This window comes from Microchirus variegatus (genome assembly GCF_963457635.1).
Source record: "Microchirus variegatus genome assembly, chromosome: 5".
NCBI lineage: Eukaryota > Metazoa > Chordata > Actinopteri > Pleuronectiformes > Soleidae > Microchirus > Microchirus variegatus.
This window is the reverse complement of record NC_139806.1, coordinates 4,979,510-5,000,107: the sequence shown is the minus strand read 5'-3', so window position 1 is coordinate 5,000,107 and position 20,598 is coordinate 4,979,510. Positions and strand designations below refer to the sequence as shown.

The window sequence follows — 20,598 nt, the reverse complement described above, 5'->3', positions numbered from 1 at the left end:
TTTCCAACACGCCGAGAGCCACCTATGGGTATTCTCTCAAACAAGTGGGATTTGTATGTATTAATTACTGTGTTGTGATTCACGCGGCTGTCTGTCAGGCTGGGAATATAATGAGTGATAATTAGCCTGTGATGTAGAGGCGCTCGGGCTGAAGATGAGCGACGACGTGACACAACACAGAGTCGTAACGTTCTGACGTGATGGTGACGGGCGGCTCTTCCATCTCTGGAAATCAACTCCAAGTTCAGACTCTGCACTCTTAGAAATAAGGGTTCCAAAAGGGTTCTTCTACAAGGGCTGAAGTTCTACCTGGAACCATGTGCTTCTGAAAAACCCTTTCCTGAAGAAAGGGTTTTAAAGGGTTCTTGGTGAACCTTTTTATAAAGGTTCTACTTGGAGCCAAAAAGGGTTCTCCTATCAGGAGAAGCCGGAGAAACTTTATGGTTCTACTTAGCACTTTTATTTCCAAGAGTGTAATAAGTCACATTTAAAGTAGATGATATTCAAAAAAAAGCCGCCTTTATGCAAGTAGGGCTGCAACTAAGGATCATTTTCATGATTGATTCATTTCTTGATTAATCAACGAGTTGTTTGGTCTGTAAAATGTCTGAAAGCACATTTGTGCCATTTCAAGCCATGTCAAAGACATAATTCTCTGAGCCAGATGATGGAGAACCTTCATTCTGACTATGTCACCCATTATGTCTGATTGTCCGTGTACCGAAACTGTATTATCAAAGAGTCAGTATGGAGAAGAACAATGTGGTGAGATTATAAGATTACAAACACAGACGCGGCTTCTGAATATATCCGACTTTGAATTTGTAAAGCAGTGCTGTATAGAATTATGAATAAAAGACATAAAAAACATCTAAAATAAGTAGTGCTAGGCACGTTAACGCACGTTAACGCACGTTAACGCATGGCGCGTTTCCATGACTACTGACTTGAAAAAGACGTGTGACGTCATGTTTACGTGACTCCCGATTGTTGAAATGAGCCTCAAAACTAAACTTTCTAAACAGAGGCACACATACATAGTTCACAGGTACGCTGGTTATTTATAGTGCTGCTCTTTTCAATAAATAAACAGACCGCTCCAGTCCAGTTCCACTGTAGGCATGCTAACGGTGCTAAAGGAGCTAACGCAGCTAACTGAGCTAACTGGTAAATGATCCCTGGAATCCGGGGCCGCGACACATAAACATGACGTCAAACGCGTCATTCGCTAACTACGTAAAAACTACGTAAAAAAAACCTCCATGGAAATAACTTCACTAGTGTCTCTGTTTCTCTGTAGTCCTACTCCGTCGGTGGTTTGGGCGACGACGACTTCAACATCCCGCCAATCACCCCTCCGACCCTGCCAGACCACATGCTCCCCCCTCACCTCCCTCACGATGCCCCCTCCGGACCGTACCACCCTCTGGACGCTCCGCCCAGCTCGGCTTCACACCACCTCTACCAGCTGCAGGGCATGGACCTGCCCGGGATGCCCGGCGGCCAAGACGGCGGCACGTACAGCCCAGACGGCGGCCCAATGACCAGCACACTGTCTGTGGTGAGTGGTCGTAAATATAAATCTCAAATATTAATAATGAGGAGAGGTGTGTGTTTCCTTTTTGCTGATGTGGTTTTCTTTGTGCACAAACGCACACCTGCTGCTTTATCTCACCATTACACAGCAGGTGTTAACAATCCGTTTTGACCACAAACCAATGTTATTTTGCTTTTCTGGTTTCTTGTCTTTTAAAGAGCACAGGAAAACCCAAAAGGTGGTAAAAAGCTAAAACGATTGATTTAGTGATTGAATACAATGTTTACATGAGAACATGTCGCAGCCAAAATGACAGCATGTACAACCCAAATTTAGTATGTTGTTATATTCTAGATTAATTTACAACCCAAATATCCAACTTGTATTGAAATTAAAAGAACAGTAAAGTACAAAACAGAAAAACACGAGTAGGAATTTGGTTAATAGTCGATTCATCTATAGATTGTCAACATCCTTTGCTTCAACAGCCAAGAGAAATAGTATTTTAAACTCCACTCTTTAATATTTAATGCACTTCAACCTTTTTTGTGTGTGAAATATGATGTTGCCTGGAGTCGTGTTATTAGAAAAGCCAATCAAAAGCAGCTGGCCGATGTGACATTTGCTTCATATGTTTTTTTTTTTTTTTTTTTAAGTCTCTCGTTTCACGGTAAAGTGAAATTCTTGCTCTTAGCTGTGACATTTAGATGTGGCTAACTGTGTCATACACTTAGAGTTAGGATTACTTCAACTGTCGCACAAACTTGCTATGCATGAGGTGACAGAGGTGTGTGTGTGTGTGTGTGTGCGTGAGAAATACAGACCAGATTATTAATAATGAAACTTTTTCTCCCCTCCTCCTCCTCCTCCTCCCACAGTTTGGTCTGTCAGTCTATCTGCATCTTCATAATAAATCTGCCTGTTATAATAAGTGTCGGTGTGAATCCTCACCATCAGATCTCAGCCTCTCTCTCTCTCTCTCTCTCTCTTTTACAATCACGGTTTAATAACCGGTGACGTTTAATAACTTTTAATTCAATGCAAATGTCTTTTCACGTTGCTTGTGACTCGTCCTGTTTCCTCCGTGTTTTTACAGCGGAGACGATGAGCTTCTATTCTCCGTCTCTGTGCGTCTCCGCCCTTCTCTACCTTCTCTCTCTCGCTGCTCTCTGCTCTCGCTCATTTTTATATTCTCATTCTAACATACATTTACTGCCAGCCCATGAATTATGGTTGCCTAGCAACCGTGTCTGGCTCTAAAGAGGGTGGGTTGGAGGGGGCTATGAAGGTGTGTGTGTGTGGACTTGTATATGTTGCCTCTTTAGGATCTTTTCTGGCATAAACACTGACCTTGTCAGGACCAGTAGTCCTCCTCATAGAGACCAAAACCTGGTCCTAATGAGGCAGAAGTGCATTTCTGAGGACTCGGCTTACGTTTAAGGCTAAGATTTTAGTTGTTGTTGTGTTAAAGTATAAAGGATAAGGCTTATTGTGTCCAAATGAGTGAAAGTCTATGGTGGTCGGTGTCCTTTGTGTGTGTGGATACTTGTTTTCATCACCTTTTCAGGACCTGTAGTCCTCCTCAAAGAGACCAAAACCTGGTCCTAATGAGGCAGAACTGCCTTTCTGTGGACTCTGCTTACGTTTAAGGCTAAGATTTGAGTTGTTGTTGGGTTAAAGTATAAAGGATAAGGCTTATTGTGTCCAAATGAGTGAAAGTCTGTGGTGGTCGGTGTCCTTTGTGTGTGTGGATACTTGTTTTCATCACCTTTTCAGGACCTGTAGTCCTCCTCAAAGAGACCAAAACCTGGTCCTAATGAGGCAGAACTGCCTTTCTGAAGACTTGGCTTACGTTTAGGGTTAAGATTTGAGTTGTTGTTGTGTTAAAGTATAAAGGATAAGGCTTTTTTTACTGTGTCCAAATGAGTGAAAGTCTATGCGGTGTCCTGTGTGTGTGTGTGGATACTTGTTTTCAGGACCTGTAGTCCTCCTCAAAGAGACCAAAACCTGGTCCTAATGAGGCAGAGGGCTAAGATTTGAGGTTATGGTAAGAGTTAGTCATGAATTGGCTATGGTGAAGCACAGGGATGAAGCTTTTTTTTAATTTTGTGTCCAAATGAGTGAAAGTCAATGCGGTGTACTTGCTTTCATTACCTTTTCAGGACCTGTAGTCCTCATGGGGCCCACAACCTGGTCCTAATGAGGCAGAACTGCATTTATGAGGACTTGGCTTAAGTTTAAGGCTAAGATTTGAGTTGTTCGTTAAAGGGTTAGTCATTAATTGGTCAGGGATAAGGCTTTTTTTTAGTGTGTCTAAATGAGTGTCCTCTGTGAGTGTATGTGTGTGGACTTGTTTTCATCACCTTTTCAGCACAAGCAGTCCTCACGGGGACGACAACCTGGTCCTAATGAGGCAGAACCCCCCGTTTCTGAGGCTCTAGTTGAGGTCAGATGTGATCTGTGGTCATAGGTTAAGGTCAGGGAGGGTGAAGGGTCAAGCTGGTTATAGTTCAGGTTTTGTCAGACTGTCCAGATGAACGGAAGTCGATGCAGAGTTCTCATTGAGCTGAACGATTAGGAGGGAAAATGTCTAATTGTGAAATTTCTTTTCAGATTTTTCTAACAGATATAGCAACTGTACGGAGCCATAAAATCCCAGAAAGTGATATTTTAATATCAGACAGAACACATAAATGCTTTAAATGTTTTACCTTGAATTTTTTTGCTGTTGTGGTTTTTCTGTTCATTAATGAATTTAAAACCTCAGCAATTAAATTCTACTTTCACCAGGCACAATTATTAATTTAATTAATGACGTGACATTTATTGAGCTAATTATCAATATGTGATAACTGATGTGAGACACTATTGAATATGTAAACGCATAATAAAGGCATTCTATGCCTGTTGGATTTATATCTTTATGTAATACTATAATTCATTGGTTCTCAAAGTGCGGCCCGGGGGCCAATGGCGGCCCGCAGAAAACATTTCTGGCGGCCCGCAATGAATTACAGTTGATAGTTTTAATCCAGGAGCTACTAAGCTTGTTAAATGTTTATTGGACATTATTGGATACAGACCTATAAGTGTTAACTGTACAACTGTATTTACTATGTCATCAAATTTTGGATGACATAGTGACACAGTATAGTATGACTTTTTTGTTAAATTTTGGTGTTGAAATTTTTTCCCAAAAAAGTGTCACATTTTGGACGACATATTATAGTATGTCATTTTTGTCAAATTTGGGACCAAAAACTTTTTTGCCCAAAAATTGTCAAATTAGGGACGACATAGTATAGTATGACGTTTTTGTCAAATTTTGGACCAAAACATTTTCCCCAAAAATTTTAACATTTTGAACGACATAGTATAGTATGATGTTTTTGGCAAATTTTGGACCAAATTAATTTTTTTTTTTTTAAATTGTCAAATTTTGGACAACATAGTTATTACTTTTTTTTTTTCCTTTGGCGGCCCTCAGTCCAATGTTGGGTTCCTAAATTGGCCCTCAGGTATCAAAACTTTGAGAACCCCTGCTATTATTTCTCAATGAAATATCATGTTATATTTTTTAAGATTCCCTTATTAGTCCCGCAATGGGGAAATTCCAATTACTGCACCGTGAATTAGTGAACACACACACAGCACACAGTGAGGTGAAGTACAAACTAACCCGGAGCAGTGAGCTGCCTGCATTCAGCGGCGCTCGGGGAGCAGTGAGGGGGTTAGGTGCCTTGCTCAGGGGCGGACTGGTCGGGGATCGAGCTGTCGCAAGCTCGAAGCCCTAACCACTAGGCCACAGCTGCCCTAGGGGTGCTTTATACATCTTTATATACTGTAAACACTCCTGAAGCTCATATTAATGAAGGTGGTAGCATCTCAGTGGTTATGCTGCAGAAGGAGATCTATTTTCTTAGAGAAATGTGTGTGTCCTAAAACATTTTTATTCTATTTGTTTTATGTGAAACAAACAAACAAAAACAAAACACGCTTTCCGGGACATTAGGAGCTCCGTACTGTTGTGATTTGATCTACGACGTGATGCAGGATCTGTTTATTAGTCACTGTGTGTTCGATGTGAAGCGTAATGGAGCTTTAACACACAACGCCCTCAAAATATAAGCTACTATATGGATTTTTGACTTTTTGACGTTTTTTGTTTTTTTTGAGATTTCCATTTTTAAACGCGAGCAACTGTTTAGCTCCGAGTTCTAACCTGTGCACGTGTGTGTGTGTGTGTGTGTGTGTGTGTGTGTGTGTGTGTGTGTGTGTGTGTGTGTGTGAACATAATGTTCCAGGTGAGAAAAACGCTCTAATACAACCAGTAAAGCCTGATTTCTGCTGCACTCTGTGACACCTTTAAATGTGTGAAATGGACAGAAAAAAAGGTTACTTGACATTGTCCTCTCATGACGAATACTTACCACTTACTTAATATTATATAAGACTACTTGCCGAATATATCTGTATGTATGTATATATATATGTAAGTATATATGTATATGTATATGTACGTTTAAATATATGTATGTATATTTACGTATATATACGTATATGTGTATATATATATATATTTATTTATATGTACGTATATATATGAATATGTATGTATTTATAGATATACGTATATATGTATATGTATGTATTTATACATATACATATATGTATATGTACATATATACTATCGCTATTACATTTCTACACTTTTCATATTGAAATCCCATCATTAACCACAGTTCTGTGAAGATGTGACCCGACTAAAGATTAGGTTCCCATTAAAACTGTGAGTCATTCGCCTGTGAGCAGCGAGGGGCTCCCCCCTGTTATTCTGTGACCCCTGAAAGGAAAATCCGACTTCTAATTTTACCCGTTTGTCTACGTGTTTGTTTCCAAAACTCTGCATGACGCTGTCTGACCCTGCCATTTATTTCTATTCATGTGAACTGCTAGTGAAGTTATAGAGCCAGATATATCCATTCTTCAAATGTATTCTCCTGTTATCAGTTATTATTCAAAGTTAGAGGTCATCCCAAGGGTCCTACAGGTTAATAGTCACCATAAAGTGAAATAATAATATAAATTTTTCCAGTAAAGCTGATTATTTCATTAGATTTGGTTGTTTATTATCATTCACTCAGCTCAGTTCTCTGGTTCTGAGATAAATAAATCGTTAAAATCGTTAAATATAGGTGAGATGAGCAGGTAGAAGCTTTTTCTGCAGGTGACGATTTTGAATGCTTTGACTTTTTACTCCCGTGACATTTAAGTCCCAGCCAAACTAGCGCTAAACCACAGCTACAGACGCGCACATCAGTCTGAAACCTTTTCCCATTTTAGAGAAGAAAAAAAACAAACAAAAAAAATCACTCTGCGTTCCGACTAAATACCGCAGCAGTTCTTCAGAGCCTGCTGCCGGTAAACTCGGGTCACTGGTTCCAGATCGATGTACGAAAGTACAAAAGACCACATCCTTTATCATTAGATGCTCACCGAGAGGAAACTTGTAAAGACGCGGTGTCGCATTGTGCGAGAATAAGGCGTCCCCGTGTCGGTGACGCGTTGGCAGTGTTCACTTTTGTTTTCCTGAGAAATGGACAGAACATCATCACAGATGACTTGACTCAATAATGAGACGGTACTCGAGGGTTTGACGTGGAAACACCGAAATACGCCGAGAAACGTGTCCGAAACTGCTGAGAACTTCCCTCTGCTGTGAAGCTCCAATTATGATTATTAGTATAATGTGTGTTGACATTTAAATATCAAGATTTCCCTCCGTTGTATCTTCCAATCCAGTCTGATCCAATTTTACTGATGAAGCACGTTTTAAAACTACAAGGTGTGAATATGATACAATCCAACTTTATTTATAAAGCACTTTACAAACAACAACAACTGAAACAAAATGCTGTACATCAGAGATAAACAAATAAAATGTGTGACATAATAGACCTAAGAACAAACAATAAAATACTGTAGAAAATATAAAAGCAACACAAATAAACAGGTCATACAATACAACAATAAAAAAGATAAAAAACCAATGTCTCACACTGGGTCGAAAGCCAAAGAAATGTGATAATGGTAAAAAATGTGTTTAAGATAATAAAATTAACAATACATGATGTTACTCATAATTCAGAATGAAGCTAAGCCACAAAAGTCAACACAAGAACCTGTTACATTTAAATAATGTAAAAAAAAATAACCACAAAATATCTTTAAAAAGGTTCTTGGTTAATATTTTATGGATTAATTAAGTACTTTTTTTGGTTCCGAAAATGTAGAAAAATTTGTTCTCAAATGTCTTTATCTGAGGCGATAAAAACCAGACTATTTTTGTTTTAAAGTGATTGAAAAATGTTTTCACTTTTCACCAATAAATCCCCCAAATTCCTTTATTAATTTCCCTTTAATTTATAAGTTTCCCAAACCTTGAAAATTATCTTCTCAAATGTCTTGTTTTAATGATTTCTTTGTTCTATGGAGCGATCAAAACCGGAACATATTCACATATTTAAGAAGCGGGGGGAAATCAGAAAGCTTTATTTAGCGATCGATTAATCATCGAATAATAACTGACATGCAGTCGTTTCCACTTTTTCAAAAACCTCATTTCCTGACGACACATTATCTTCTCTCCCGCAGAGCTGTGCAGAACTTCAATGTTTTTTTTTTTCCATTCACTCAGCACAAAAATACCTGTGAACTGTGCCTGAAACTCTTACAATAGCAAGAAAGACGCTGTTCTTTTCCGTCTCCTTACTTTTCTTCCCCCCCCCCCCTCATATCTCAAAGGAAACAGCTTTCTGAGTAATTACTGAAGGACTCGAGTGAAGAAGGTGACAAACTGGAGCTAATATCTCTTCTCTCCGTCAGTCTGAAAACGTTCTCTTCTGTGGCAGGAAGCAAACGCAGTTTAAGATCTGTATTGATGTATTTACACCTGAGTTGGGATTTGGGGGTTTTAAATGGCTTCTGATCCCATCTTCTGTCTGACCCCGTGTTGCCCGGTTGCCGTGGTTACGATCAGATTTCATTATTAGTGAACGGATGACTCCTGATGCTCGCTGACTGTACAGAATACTGAAGGCAGAGCCTTGTGGGTCTGTTACATGAACACGTTATGTCACGCTGATACAGTTTCACCACCTTCTGCTCAGTCCGGTGTGGAATCTAAGATACAGACTATGACCTCGACGTTTTTCTTTCTTTTCACAATGACAAACAATTGACAGGTAGAGAAGGCACAGGTGTTCGACACTGATACACAATCATTTTAGACCTTTCAAACCATGAAGCTGTTAAAAACACATTTGTGCCATTTAAAGCTATTTCAAAGACAAAGAAAATATCCTACCATAAAGCAGCTGTTGATGATTTGTATTTACATTTATACAGTCTGTGCATTGTGAATCATGCAATATATATATATATATTTTGAGTCATATCGCTAGTATCGAAAAAGGTAAATACGACTAATACCACTGAAGCATTGTCATGTATAAAGGTGTCCCTGTATGAACCTTGTATCGAGCATTTTCAAGTTTTTCAGATTTTTCAGCTTCTAAAATGTGAATATTTTCTATAGCACTGGGCATGTGCATTAACATTACATTAACGCTAACGAGCGCTAACGTATGTCGCATTTCAAACTGACTCATTTTAACAATCGAGAGTCACGTAAACTGGGAGACTTCATGGAAACGCGCCATGCGCTAACGTGCGTTAATGTTAACACCGCTAACGGCTAATTTTCTGCTTTCTTTGCTCCGTATAACAAAAAAAAATTAAAACTGAATAATTTTTGGTTTGTGGACAAAACAAGGCAACATTTCCAGGTTTGGTAAACACCGATTAATGTTTTTTTTTTTTTTTTTTACATTTTATGGACCAAACTGATAGTCGATAGTTGCAGCTCTCGCACTCGTGTGTTATTAACAGTTAAAATTATGTACTGCACAGCTGGAAAAGAGGGTTATGAGAGAACAGTTAGGTTGTGAAATGACATATCGGACATTTACCTGTTGCATAAATGTCTTCTTTTTTTTTTAATCCCCTCTTTGCACAGATGCAGCAGATGGTGAACTCCGACTCGCGGTTCGCCAGCAGCCAGCAGCCGATCGAGGCGGCTCTCGGACCCAGGAGCCAGTCGGGCATGAGTCAGCAGAGTCAGCTGTCCACCATTAACCAGTCACAGCTGGGCCTGAGCGGGAACTCCACAATTACCCACAATTCTCCTTCTCCACCGGAGAGCAAATCCGCCACACCGTCTCCCTCCAGTTCAGCACATGAAGACGACAACGACGACGGACTCAGGGTAAAAGCGCACACGTTCACTCACAAAGACTGAAAAAGCCTCATCCAAATGTGCCCTACTGTGAGTCAAATGACGCATTTTGCATCACAGTAGGGCACATTTGGATAAGGGAAAACATATTTTTTTACAAGTCAGGGAAAAACTGAGGGAGGGAAGCACATTTTCTAAAAAAATACTGCTGCTATTCTAGCAATAGAAAGCCACATTCAAATCGGTGAAGTATCCCTTTAAATTAAAATCAGAAAACCTGTTTTTCCAATAAGGAAACCCTTGTTTTTACTAACTGCATTTAGCTTTTCACCCACTGACAATTAAGTTTTCAGATTCTTCAGCTTCTTAAATGTGAATATTTTCCAGCTTCTTCGCTCCGTGTAACAGAGAAATCAATCAAACTTGTTTGTGGTCAGGTTTGGAAAACGCAGATCAATATTTTTTTCCCACATTTTCTTACGTTTTATGGACCAAAGAAGTTACTAATTGATTAATTGGGCAAAATAACAGACGTACAGCAGCTCTACAAACTGTAGCCTTCGCGCTCCTGCTCCTCTTTGAACATTGATTTTGATAACCTCACCTCTGATCTGCAGAGGTTGTTGTATTGACTCTGGCTAATATTTGTTCAACAGCTCAGATCGATACACACACACACACACACACACACACACACACACACACACACACCTCTCTCTCTCGATCAAATTCTGTCTTCACTAGTTATCCTAAACTAAAACAAAGGGTTCGACACACTCGCTGTTTAATCTTTCAACAGTCGATCTAAACAGCAACACCTGTGAGTCACAGTTTTTTCTCCCTCATTTGGGCTCTATACTAAAAGGTGTTTAACACATTATTTGAAAACAAAATGACCTCCGTCTACGGCTAGCCTTGATTTTATAACAGTTCTGGAGGGGTTTGTGGGGAGATTAGTGTCTGTTTACATTATATAACCAGTTACTGTTCTCAATGTTGTGGCTGCTTATATGCAACACACAAACACCGTATCTGCTGTTTCTAGGAATTACTGAGTCATATCTCATCTCATATCTTATTTAGCTGGAGCAGCACTCTCACTGTGAGTGTGTGTGTGTGTGTGTCTTTAGGACATTCTCTGGCATAAACACTGACCTTGTCAGGACCAGTAGTCCTCGTAGAGATCCAAACCCTGGTCCTCATGAAGCAGAACATCGCTTCCGAGGAACTGTTTAAGTTCAGGGCTAATTTCTGGATCGTGGTTCAGTTAAAGTTTGGGTTTAGCATGGATTAATTTGTCCAAATGATGCCTGAGCTAAGAAGAATAGCTGCTCAAACCTCTCTCTCTCTCTCTGTGTGTGTGTGTGTGTGTGTGTAGACGGTGAAGAGTTGTTATGTTAATGTTATGTGTCATAATAGAGCCATTCTCCCTGCATATCAACGAGATGGAAATGGGCTCGCTCGTCGTGAAGGTGCCTCACAGTGAAACCAGCGCTTTGCACAGGGCTGCTCGTATTCTGAGAAATGAAACCGTTACTGTACTGTGTGTTGAATAATAACAATAATAACACAATAACACAAAAAAAAAGAAAGTCATTCTAAATTAGCACTGACTGCAATTAGGGGCTGGGACGGTTTGGAGACGATGTCCAACTGCTCTTTTCCCCCACAGATATTAGAATTATAATTTTACTGTGTGGTAGATTCAAAAGGAAATGGAGCACGAACACGTGACACAATGGAAATATTAACCCCAACTGTAATTCAAGATCAATATTCTGTTCTTTCCTATAGGGCTGTAACTAACGCTTGTTTTCTTGATTAATCGATTAGATGTTTGGTCCACTGAAAAACTAAAAATAATCAGTTTTAATGATGTCTTGGTTATGTGGAGCAAAGAAACAATAAAATATTCACATTTGAGAAGCTGAAAAATCCTAAAAAACTTTTTAAATTATTGAAAAAAACAAAAACAAAAAAACATTATTCAGCCCTACCTGTAGTGTATCCCATCTTCTTCATCTTTGTAGTTTAAAAAGTGCTTTTTCAACTTTATAACCACTGTGTAGGATAAAAGGCTATGGAAAAAACAACTATTTTTATTAAAAAGTTATTAAAACATTTAATTTCTACCAATACATCCCCCAATTTCCTTAAGTATAAGTTTCCCAAACCTCGAAATGATGATGTTCTCACTTGTTTTTTTCCCAGTTTTTAATGATTTATTTGTCAAATAGAGCAATGCAACTAGAAAACAATCAGAGAAACCCCTCTGACGCTGAATAATCGATGATCGCAATAGTTGATAATTGCCCTAGCTCAATAACAAACATGCCTGAAAAGAACATTCCTCATTTATTAATAGAAACTTTATTCTTCATCTTATTCTAATGGTTTCATCAGCGATTATCTCTAAATCTGTAGACGAGGTTCATTTGAGGAAAACGTGTCATTAAACATGTGGTTAAATGACAACGTTAATGTCACACACACGTGTTTTCCCACCACTGCAGACTTAATTTCTGTTTTTTTGTGTCAGGTTGTGTCAGTGTTTGACTTTAATTTAAAGACAAATCACCTCTCATTTATTAATGGAAGCACGATTCCTCATGTTGTTTTAAGTGTTTTTTATATCGGGCAATTAGCGCTAATTGACGTGGTTTCGTTTGAGAAAACATTTGACGTCTTTCACACACTCGTACGTCTATTTTTCATGAGATCCACAGTCGTCGACTTGTGAGTTAATCTTTCGATTCCTCATGGCCGTGGAGACACTCATTTAAATGTCTTTAACTGCTCATTTGCTGCTCGTCCAACAACTTCATCATCTCTGCCGCTCACTTCCCCACAGCTCAGACTTTGTAGAATGATTTAAAACAGGAACAGCTAAAGTCACCTGTCACCGTTTCATCTCAGACTCTTTTAAACATTTTAAGATGAACAAAAATGATGCTGTATTGTTTCAATTCAGAAATACTTTTCCATCCAAAGGGTTTTTGTATGTATTTGATATTTATTATTAATTATTTTGATCACAGTTATGTATATAAATGGACCGCAGTGCACATATGTAGAGCTGAAACTTTAATACTAAGTTAATCGATGAATCCATTATCAATCAATTACTAAATTAATCGTCAACTATTTTGATAATCGGTTTGAAGCTTTTTTTCATGATTAAAACAAGATTTCTAATTGTTTTAGCTTCTTAAATGTGAATTTTTTCTTTGTTTCTTTGATCCAAATAACAAAGAAATCATTAAAACTGAATCATTTTGGTTTGTGGACAAAACAAGACATTGGAGAACGGGTTTGACAAACACTGATCAATGTTTTTTTTAAACATTTTATGACATTTTATGGACCAATCGATGAATCGATTGGTCCATAAAATCAACTGCTGCCCTATATCTAGAAAATAGGCATCAGACATTGAAAAACGCACACCTCTAATATTGCTAATTTCCTATACTAACATACCACCAACCATTATATTTCTACATCTGTTCTAGCTTCGTTTATGGCACTCATTGTTCCCTTCCTTTTCTCCCCCGTTAGCACGGCAGCGTAGCAGAGAAGCGGCCAGCCACGGTGGACATCTCCAAGAAACCCAAGACGCCAAAGAAGAAGAAGCGAAAGGACCCCAACGAACCAGTGAAACCAGTGTCGGCTTACGCCTTGTTCTTCAGGGACACGCAAGCCAACATCAAAGCCCAGAACCCCAACGCCACCTTCGGCGAGGTGTCCAAGATAGTGGCCTCCATGTGGGACGGTCTGGGAGATGAACAGAAGCAGGTAGACCCTCCTCCTTTTAATAAATACACTCACTTAGAAATGTCCTAGAAATCATTTTCATCATTTTTCAATGAATATAACATTAAATGACTCAGAAATACACTCTATACATTGTTAATGTGGTCAACTTTTTTTTTAAACCCATTTCCAGTGTTCTAATGGTACATTGTGTTTGCTAATGGCGTTAGAAGGCTATTGGATGATTAGAAAACCCTTGTGCAATGATGTTAGCACAGCTGAAAACAGTTTTGCTGGTTCTTTGACAAAAAGGCAAAATAATCATTTTGAATTTAAATCATTATTTCTAATCTTGTCAAAGTCTTGACTATATTTTCCATTCATTTTGCAACTCTTTTGATGAATAAAAGTGTGACTTTTAATGGGAAACACAAACAAATTGTAGCAGTGACCCCAAACTTTTGAACGGTAGTGTACGTTTCACCATTATTGATCATATGACTGTATGAATCAAGAGCCACATGCAGGACAATGGCTCCTCAGGACCAGGAGTGAGAAACCCTGGTCTGAACTAAACATAAATACGGCATCACATGGTAGTTGACACTGAGGCAGTTACAGATGACATTTTTATATACGATTTCCCTCAATATTAAAAACTCTGTTTGTTAAACGTTTGTGTTTCAGATGTACAAGAAGAAGACCGAGACGGCAAAGAAGGAGTATCTGAAACAACTGGCTGCCTACAGAGCGAGTCTGGTCTCACAGGTAAACACAGCAAAAACAAGTGGTAACGATATGACTCGATATTTTTACTGACTTTATTTTTGTTCACAGATTTAAAAAAATTAAAAGGTTAAGGAACATTTGAGTGAAAGGCACACAAAGCTTTTTTTATTACTTTGTTGTCACATTTCTTCACAGAGCATTTCTTTTTTCCTGCAGCTAAGGAAAATAATCAAATATTCGTCAAAAACTTCTCTTCAGGGTGGTTTTCTTTTTTCACACTTAAAGTGAAAATTGTTCCAAATTGTCATTTTATCTCGGAGAAAATGTTCCTTTTATTTACTTCTCACTCCTGAAAGTGATACCTGTGAGGCTCTGTGGAATCATTTGTTTTTCCAGAGTATGAAGTTAGAGGATAGGTTTTTTAAAAGCAGCTGAGAGCATCATCATCGCTATCATTTCATGTCAGACACTTTACCACACAGAAACAGTGACAGGCATCACAATATACAAGTCATATTATGTAAATTAAATAATTATAATAAAAAATTAGTCATATTTGGACTAACTCTGAAGCCCTTTTTCTGTTTCCCCAGAGTTACGACCCGTCTGAAATGAAGCTGCCCCACTCCTCCTCCTCCTCTACCTCAATGTACGCATCCAAACCCTCAGTCTACCCCGGTCACCCAGGCCAGCACCCTTCCTCCAGCCCACTTGCCCACCCCCACCCTCTCCCTCCCCCTCAGCACCCAGGCATGTACATGTCGTACCCTCACCCGTCTCACCCTTCCCACGCCTCCAGCCCCGGCCTCGGCCCTCACCCGTCCCCTCCCCACACCCAGATGCACCCGCAGCTCCAGGCTCTGTCCTCCAGAGGCACCGTGCCACAGTCCAGTGTCCCGCACCAGGGGGCTCTGTCCCTGGGCAGCGTGGTGTCGGCGTCCACCCCTCCTCTCCAGGTCACCTCTCCCCTCCATAACCAGGCACACCTGGGTGGACTGCACAGTCCACACCACCAGCACCAGCACCAGCAGCTCAGTGGACACTCACTGGGAATGACACACTCCCCTGGCATCTCACAGGTGAGGCACCGACATTAATGCAACGAGTTAAAGGACTCATATTATGAACCTAGTTCCCTGGTGTCCTAATGAATATGTCTGTGACATGCTTTGGTCAAAACACCTTAAGGATGAAGCACCACAGCAGTTCAATCACTCTGCCGAAACAGCCCTGTTCAGAACGCTCGCTTTTGGGTGCCTGTCTCTTTAAATATGCAAATGAGACACAGGAAACTACGTCAGTGTCACTGAGGCTAACAGCAGTTAGCATTTGGAAATTGCCGACACGAGCCGGCACATTGCCGTCATATATAAAATGTTAATCCTCTGAGGCTGGAAGTTTGTATAGAACTCTGTGCTGCACCGTGCAGCCAAGAATAGAACAGATACTATTGCCCTCGCCTGCACTCTCGCGTTTTTTAGCGGACAACGCGAAAGCTCTGCGAAACAACAATTCCAGGAATGTCTCGTTGTGACGTAGCAACGAGTGCGGAAGTCAACATCACGTGTTTTATCTCCTGTATTTAGACTGAGGAGGACCACAAACACATGACCGAGTCATCTTTCTTCACACTTTCACACGCCCAAGTATTAAAATGATTAAAAAGTTGATTTTGCATAATATCTATCCTTTAAACCTGCTACCAGTCACATTTAGCAGAGTGGTTAAATGTCTACGGGACGTCCCAATCTGATCATTTCACTACCGAGTAGGGGTGGAGGAAAAGCATTTTAGCAGAGTCATGTTTGGGCTGTTTGTTTCTTCTTTTTGGGAGAAAAATATGTGTTACACAGGTTGGAGAATCTTTGAAAGGATGTGTTTATAAATGGTCTAAAATGAGTCAAATCGGTGTCAGTATGGGTAGATACTGTAGTATCTCAGATACAGTAAACCACTAAACGGTCACTTTAGAGCTCTTCCTCTGCTAACATGGTTTGCTGGTCCAGGAGTGTTTACTCTGGTCGAAATACAACAGAAAATTCACTTTTAATCACAGACATTTCAATTTTTGGTCAGACTCTGGTCTGTTTTTTACCAACACTGTCTCCTGATAGTTTCTCTGTCCAAGAAGAGGGAATTTGGATGCATTGTGGTCTATGGAGACGGTACTATAGTCGTTTTTAAAATAAACTGTGGCTGGATTAGCTCTAACTTCCCCATTTAAAAAAAAAGAAAAAGAAAATAGTGCTCTTTTCAATCCCACACTCCCATAATCCCCCTCTTTCTCCCCCATTTTGCATATTCTCAGCAAAAAAAAAAGGAAGAGGACACAGTGACAGAGCTCCCAACTTTTTATTCTCTGAGGGAAGAGTGGGAACTGATGGGGGAGGGGGGAGAGAGAGAGGGAGAGAGAGAGAGACAAAGGAGGCAGATGGGGTCTTTGTGAAGGAGTGAAGGAGAAGAATTTGCTAAACAATGGATGAATAGGTGAGGTAGAGGAGGAGAGGGGGAGGAGAAGGGGGGAGAACCCAACCACCTGCTGTCCTCCTCTTTTGCTCACAGCACTCAGATTAACTTCCCTCTCTCTCACACACACACACACTCCTGCGCTCTTCGTTTACTGCTCTTCGCGCATTTTTTCCTCATTTTCTCATCTCTTGCAGTTTGAGACGCGCACACTTGCATTTCCTTTTCTCTTCCTCCTCTCCTGGTCTCTTGTCTCCTCCTCCTCTTCCTCCTCCTCCTCCTCCTGTCTGTAATTAGTGCTGATGAACCTGCGACTCCTCTGTTTCCTTTCCTACTTAATGTGTGTTCGTGTTCATCAGAAAACCATTTTGACAGAGGCTGATTTGCTGCCTGTGGACTAATTCCTGTAGTTAGGAGGAAGTAAATAAGCCAAACACAAAATAAAACCACCAAACTTTCTCTTAAGGCCACATTATACTTCTCAGACTGCGTATGCGTTATCCGACAGCGTCACCGCGGAGACGCCTCGAGCCTTTATACTTCTGCGTCGTGGTGACGGACACGCGCTGCAATTTCCTGCCCGATCAGTAGGGGTCGCTGCGCAAGGTTGTTCTGCTTCAGGCTACAGTGAGCAATGGCGTCCGAGAGAGAAAGAGAGAGAAAGACTGTTGTTGTTGTAGCCGTAATAGTAGCCGTTTCTCACTTTTCTGTGTCACGGAACGCAGTTTTAAGATAATTTGAGTCGAGAAATTGGCCATTTAGAGTCTAAACATGTGTTGTGTGTGTTAGGATATGACGTATTTATAGTTTGGCAGTGGCGTTATCGGCGGGGATCAGCTCAGCCTCTGTGGACGCTCGGTGCTCACTGTGAGCCGGCACAGAGCAGCTTAGCTCGGCCTGTCCTGTGGACCAATCGCAGCTCTTGCCGTCTCCGTTGTCCCTTGACGGAGTGACGGACACTTAAAAAATATTTCATGCAGTCGGAGACGACGCAGAGGCTCTTCGACAGGCTCTGCGTCGACGCACTTTACGCAGAAGTATAAATTGGGCTTTACTTTCTAAATGTCACACCAATAAACAAGACAATTAATGCAAAATTCGCTCATTTGCGCAAGGTATACTTGCTACCAGCTGTGTACTATGCATTTACTGGAGTATCCACTAGGGGCAGACTTTTTTTAAATGGCACGTTTGTTGTTAAATTGCCAGTATGTCTTGTTTCGTCATACTTCAATCATCCAAGTCCAATAAACGACATCAAACAAGAGTCAATAGCAGAATAAACTGTTTGGCATTGGCAGAGAAGATTTAGCAACATTTTTATTAGCGCCACTGTTAGCGCCACCTGTGTGACGCGACAAAAGCCTGCGGCAGAGTTTCCTCAAGCTCATGCGTTCCAGTTACATTGGAAGTCAGAACAAACAAACAAAGGTAACAACACTTATGAGTCGATCGAGTTCCATTGGGGCTAGCCGCTGTTAGCAGTAGCTTAGCAGTCAATAACAAACGCTCTACACAGTAATTTGCACACACAAATAGCGTAGCATAGCATATGACTGACTTAACTTAATGTGAAACAAATGAGACAAAAGTACAATTAAGGGTTGGTTAAGAGTTGGAAACCCGACTTGGGGGTGTGTTCCAGTTTAGGTAAAGTTTAACTAGGAAATTCTGATTTCTGACTAAAACTGGATCAAAATAGTTGGAATAAATATGTGTTGGCGTGGATATTTGTTTGAACTTGATTTTTGGAGAAAAAAATTCCAGCCAAATTCCATTTACCAACATGGTATTGTTGTTGTTCCAGGGTTACCTCCCATCCCTTCAGTCTGACTACCAGCGGATAGGTGGAGGCATGATGAATAATGGAGTGGTGATGTCATCATCAGTGGACTACCACCAGCTGGGTCGACACACACCCAATCACCCACAGTCTCTGGACTGGAGCACAGATTACCACGGCAACGGGTGAGTACTCTGCCAAGGACGTGATGTTTTCATGTTCAGAAAAACATGCAATATGGGCATTAGGTGAATTGGACACTCTAAAATGACCATAGGTGTGTGAGTGAGGGTTGAATGGTTGTTTGTCTCTAAATATATATGTGTATGAATGAATAATGGTACTGTACGTGCTTTGGGTATATAGAAAAGCACTATATGTATGTGTTCATTTTGGTTTTTTGTAATGTGTTGGTGAACGCACACCCAGTATGTTCCCATTTAATTCCCCAAATCCCAATATTTTAGAATGAGCCAAAATTACATATCTCTGTCAAAACACATTGGCTTTTTAGCAGAATTAAATATGCCCAGACACTCTACCATCAGAGTAAGATTCATCTGGATCTAATCCAGATTACAGATAAATGTGTCAGTGTATATCTCAGGTAACAGATCAGTAATTAAAATAAAAATCGGTTTTATACGAGTGCTTCTCGAGCTTTTTATACCACCTGCTCGCGTACCACTGGTGGCACACATACCACAGTTTGAGAACCTGTCCTCAGAGTACTTGGATGACTTTTGGCTTCATATTCAAAAAAGTAATTAACTTTAAACAGTAATTTGAAGGCTGTCACTTTTATTCTGAAATTCAGATATTCTTTTGAAATCGACATTATAAGGTGACTCTGATTTTTTAGTATTTGATTGTGGTTTTATACCGTTTTATACAGTCGAACAGTATTTCTGATTTTCCAACCAGAGTAAGCTCGCGTACCACTGGTGGTACATGTACCACAGACTGAGAACCCTGGTGCTAACCAGTGGATCCAAATGTAAAAATGCAGCGTTTCCGTGACGACTAACTGTAAAAAGACGTGCTTGACATCATGTTTACATGCCGCTGCACCGAAGTCCAGGCACTGTTTACTAGTTAGCTCCGTTAGCTCCTTTAGCTGCGTCAGCTCCTTTAGCGCCGTTAGCGCGCTTACAGTCGAACTGAAGCGGTCTGTTTATTAAACTAAAAAAAGAGCAGCGATACAAATAACCAGCGTACCTGTGTACTGCGTGTGTGCGCCTCTGTTTTAAAAGTTTAGCGTTTACTTTAGAGACTCATTTTAACAATAGTAAGTCACGTAAATATGACGTGACGGAAACGCATCATGCGCTAACATGCGTTAACGTTGACACCATAAACGCATACACAGGTACGCTGGTTATTTGTAGCGCTGCTCTTTTTGCTTAATGAACAGACCGCTGCAGTTCAACTGTAGCCACGCTAACGGCGCTAAAGTAGCTAACTGAGCTAACTGGTGAACGGTGCCTGGACTCCGGTGTCGCGGCACACAAACATGGCGTCACGCCGTCTTTTTGCGGTCTGTCATCGTGGAAACGTGGCCTGCGATAACGTGCGTTAGCCAACCACATTATCAGGGGTGCATGTGTTTGTCTTTGTTGTTTTACCTGCATTTACAAACGTCTGGTTTTTAACGCCGCCACCGCCGTCGTTCTCTCTCTCCCTCTCCGTCCAGAGCCGCGCAGAGAGACAAACCTCTGTATCTGAGCTAATCTCAGGACCAAAAATCTCAACCAAGCCCTTGAACTGCCACACCAGGAAAAACCTCCAGCCTCCTCACCTCGACACGCAGACGCTCGTCAACATCCGCCCGGAGAGAGAGAGAGAGAGAAGGGGGACTCTACCATCCTGAACACCCCCCCCCCCCTGACCACAGCAAACAGCTGAATGATGGAACACAATAACTGGGCATTAATCAACTCCTTAAAGGAACAGGACATCTCTTATTAACTGTTTTCTTCTTCTTTTCTTCATGCAACCGTTTGAATTTTACACACACCAGTAGTTAGAGGTGTG

The 20,598-nt window shown here is 40.6% G+C and overlaps 1 protein-coding gene across 1 annotated transcript in view; it reads left to right on the top strand.

The window, feature by feature from the left end:
• The window catches only part of tox (thymocyte selection-associated high mobility group box), a gene marked incomplete at both ends in the record, with an annotated part of 48,538 nt that extends 28,244 nt beyond the window's left edge, over window positions 1–20,294 (top strand). The window contains 7 exons of the mRNA XM_083890121.1: window positions 1,301–1,561; window positions 9,615–9,863; window positions 13,392–13,628; window positions 14,274–14,354; window positions 14,909–15,394; window positions 18,589–18,749; window positions 20,258–20,294. Coding sequence (XP_083746247.1) covers window positions 1,301–1,561; window positions 9,615–9,863; window positions 13,392–13,628; window positions 14,274–14,354; window positions 14,909–15,394; window positions 18,589–18,749; window positions 20,258–20,294 — 1,512 coding nt within the window. The remainder of the gene's footprint in view (window positions 1–1,300; window positions 1,562–9,614; window positions 9,864–13,391; window positions 13,629–14,273; window positions 14,355–14,908; window positions 15,395–18,588; window positions 18,750–20,257) is intronic.
• Window positions 20,295–20,598: the final 304 nt, after the last annotated feature.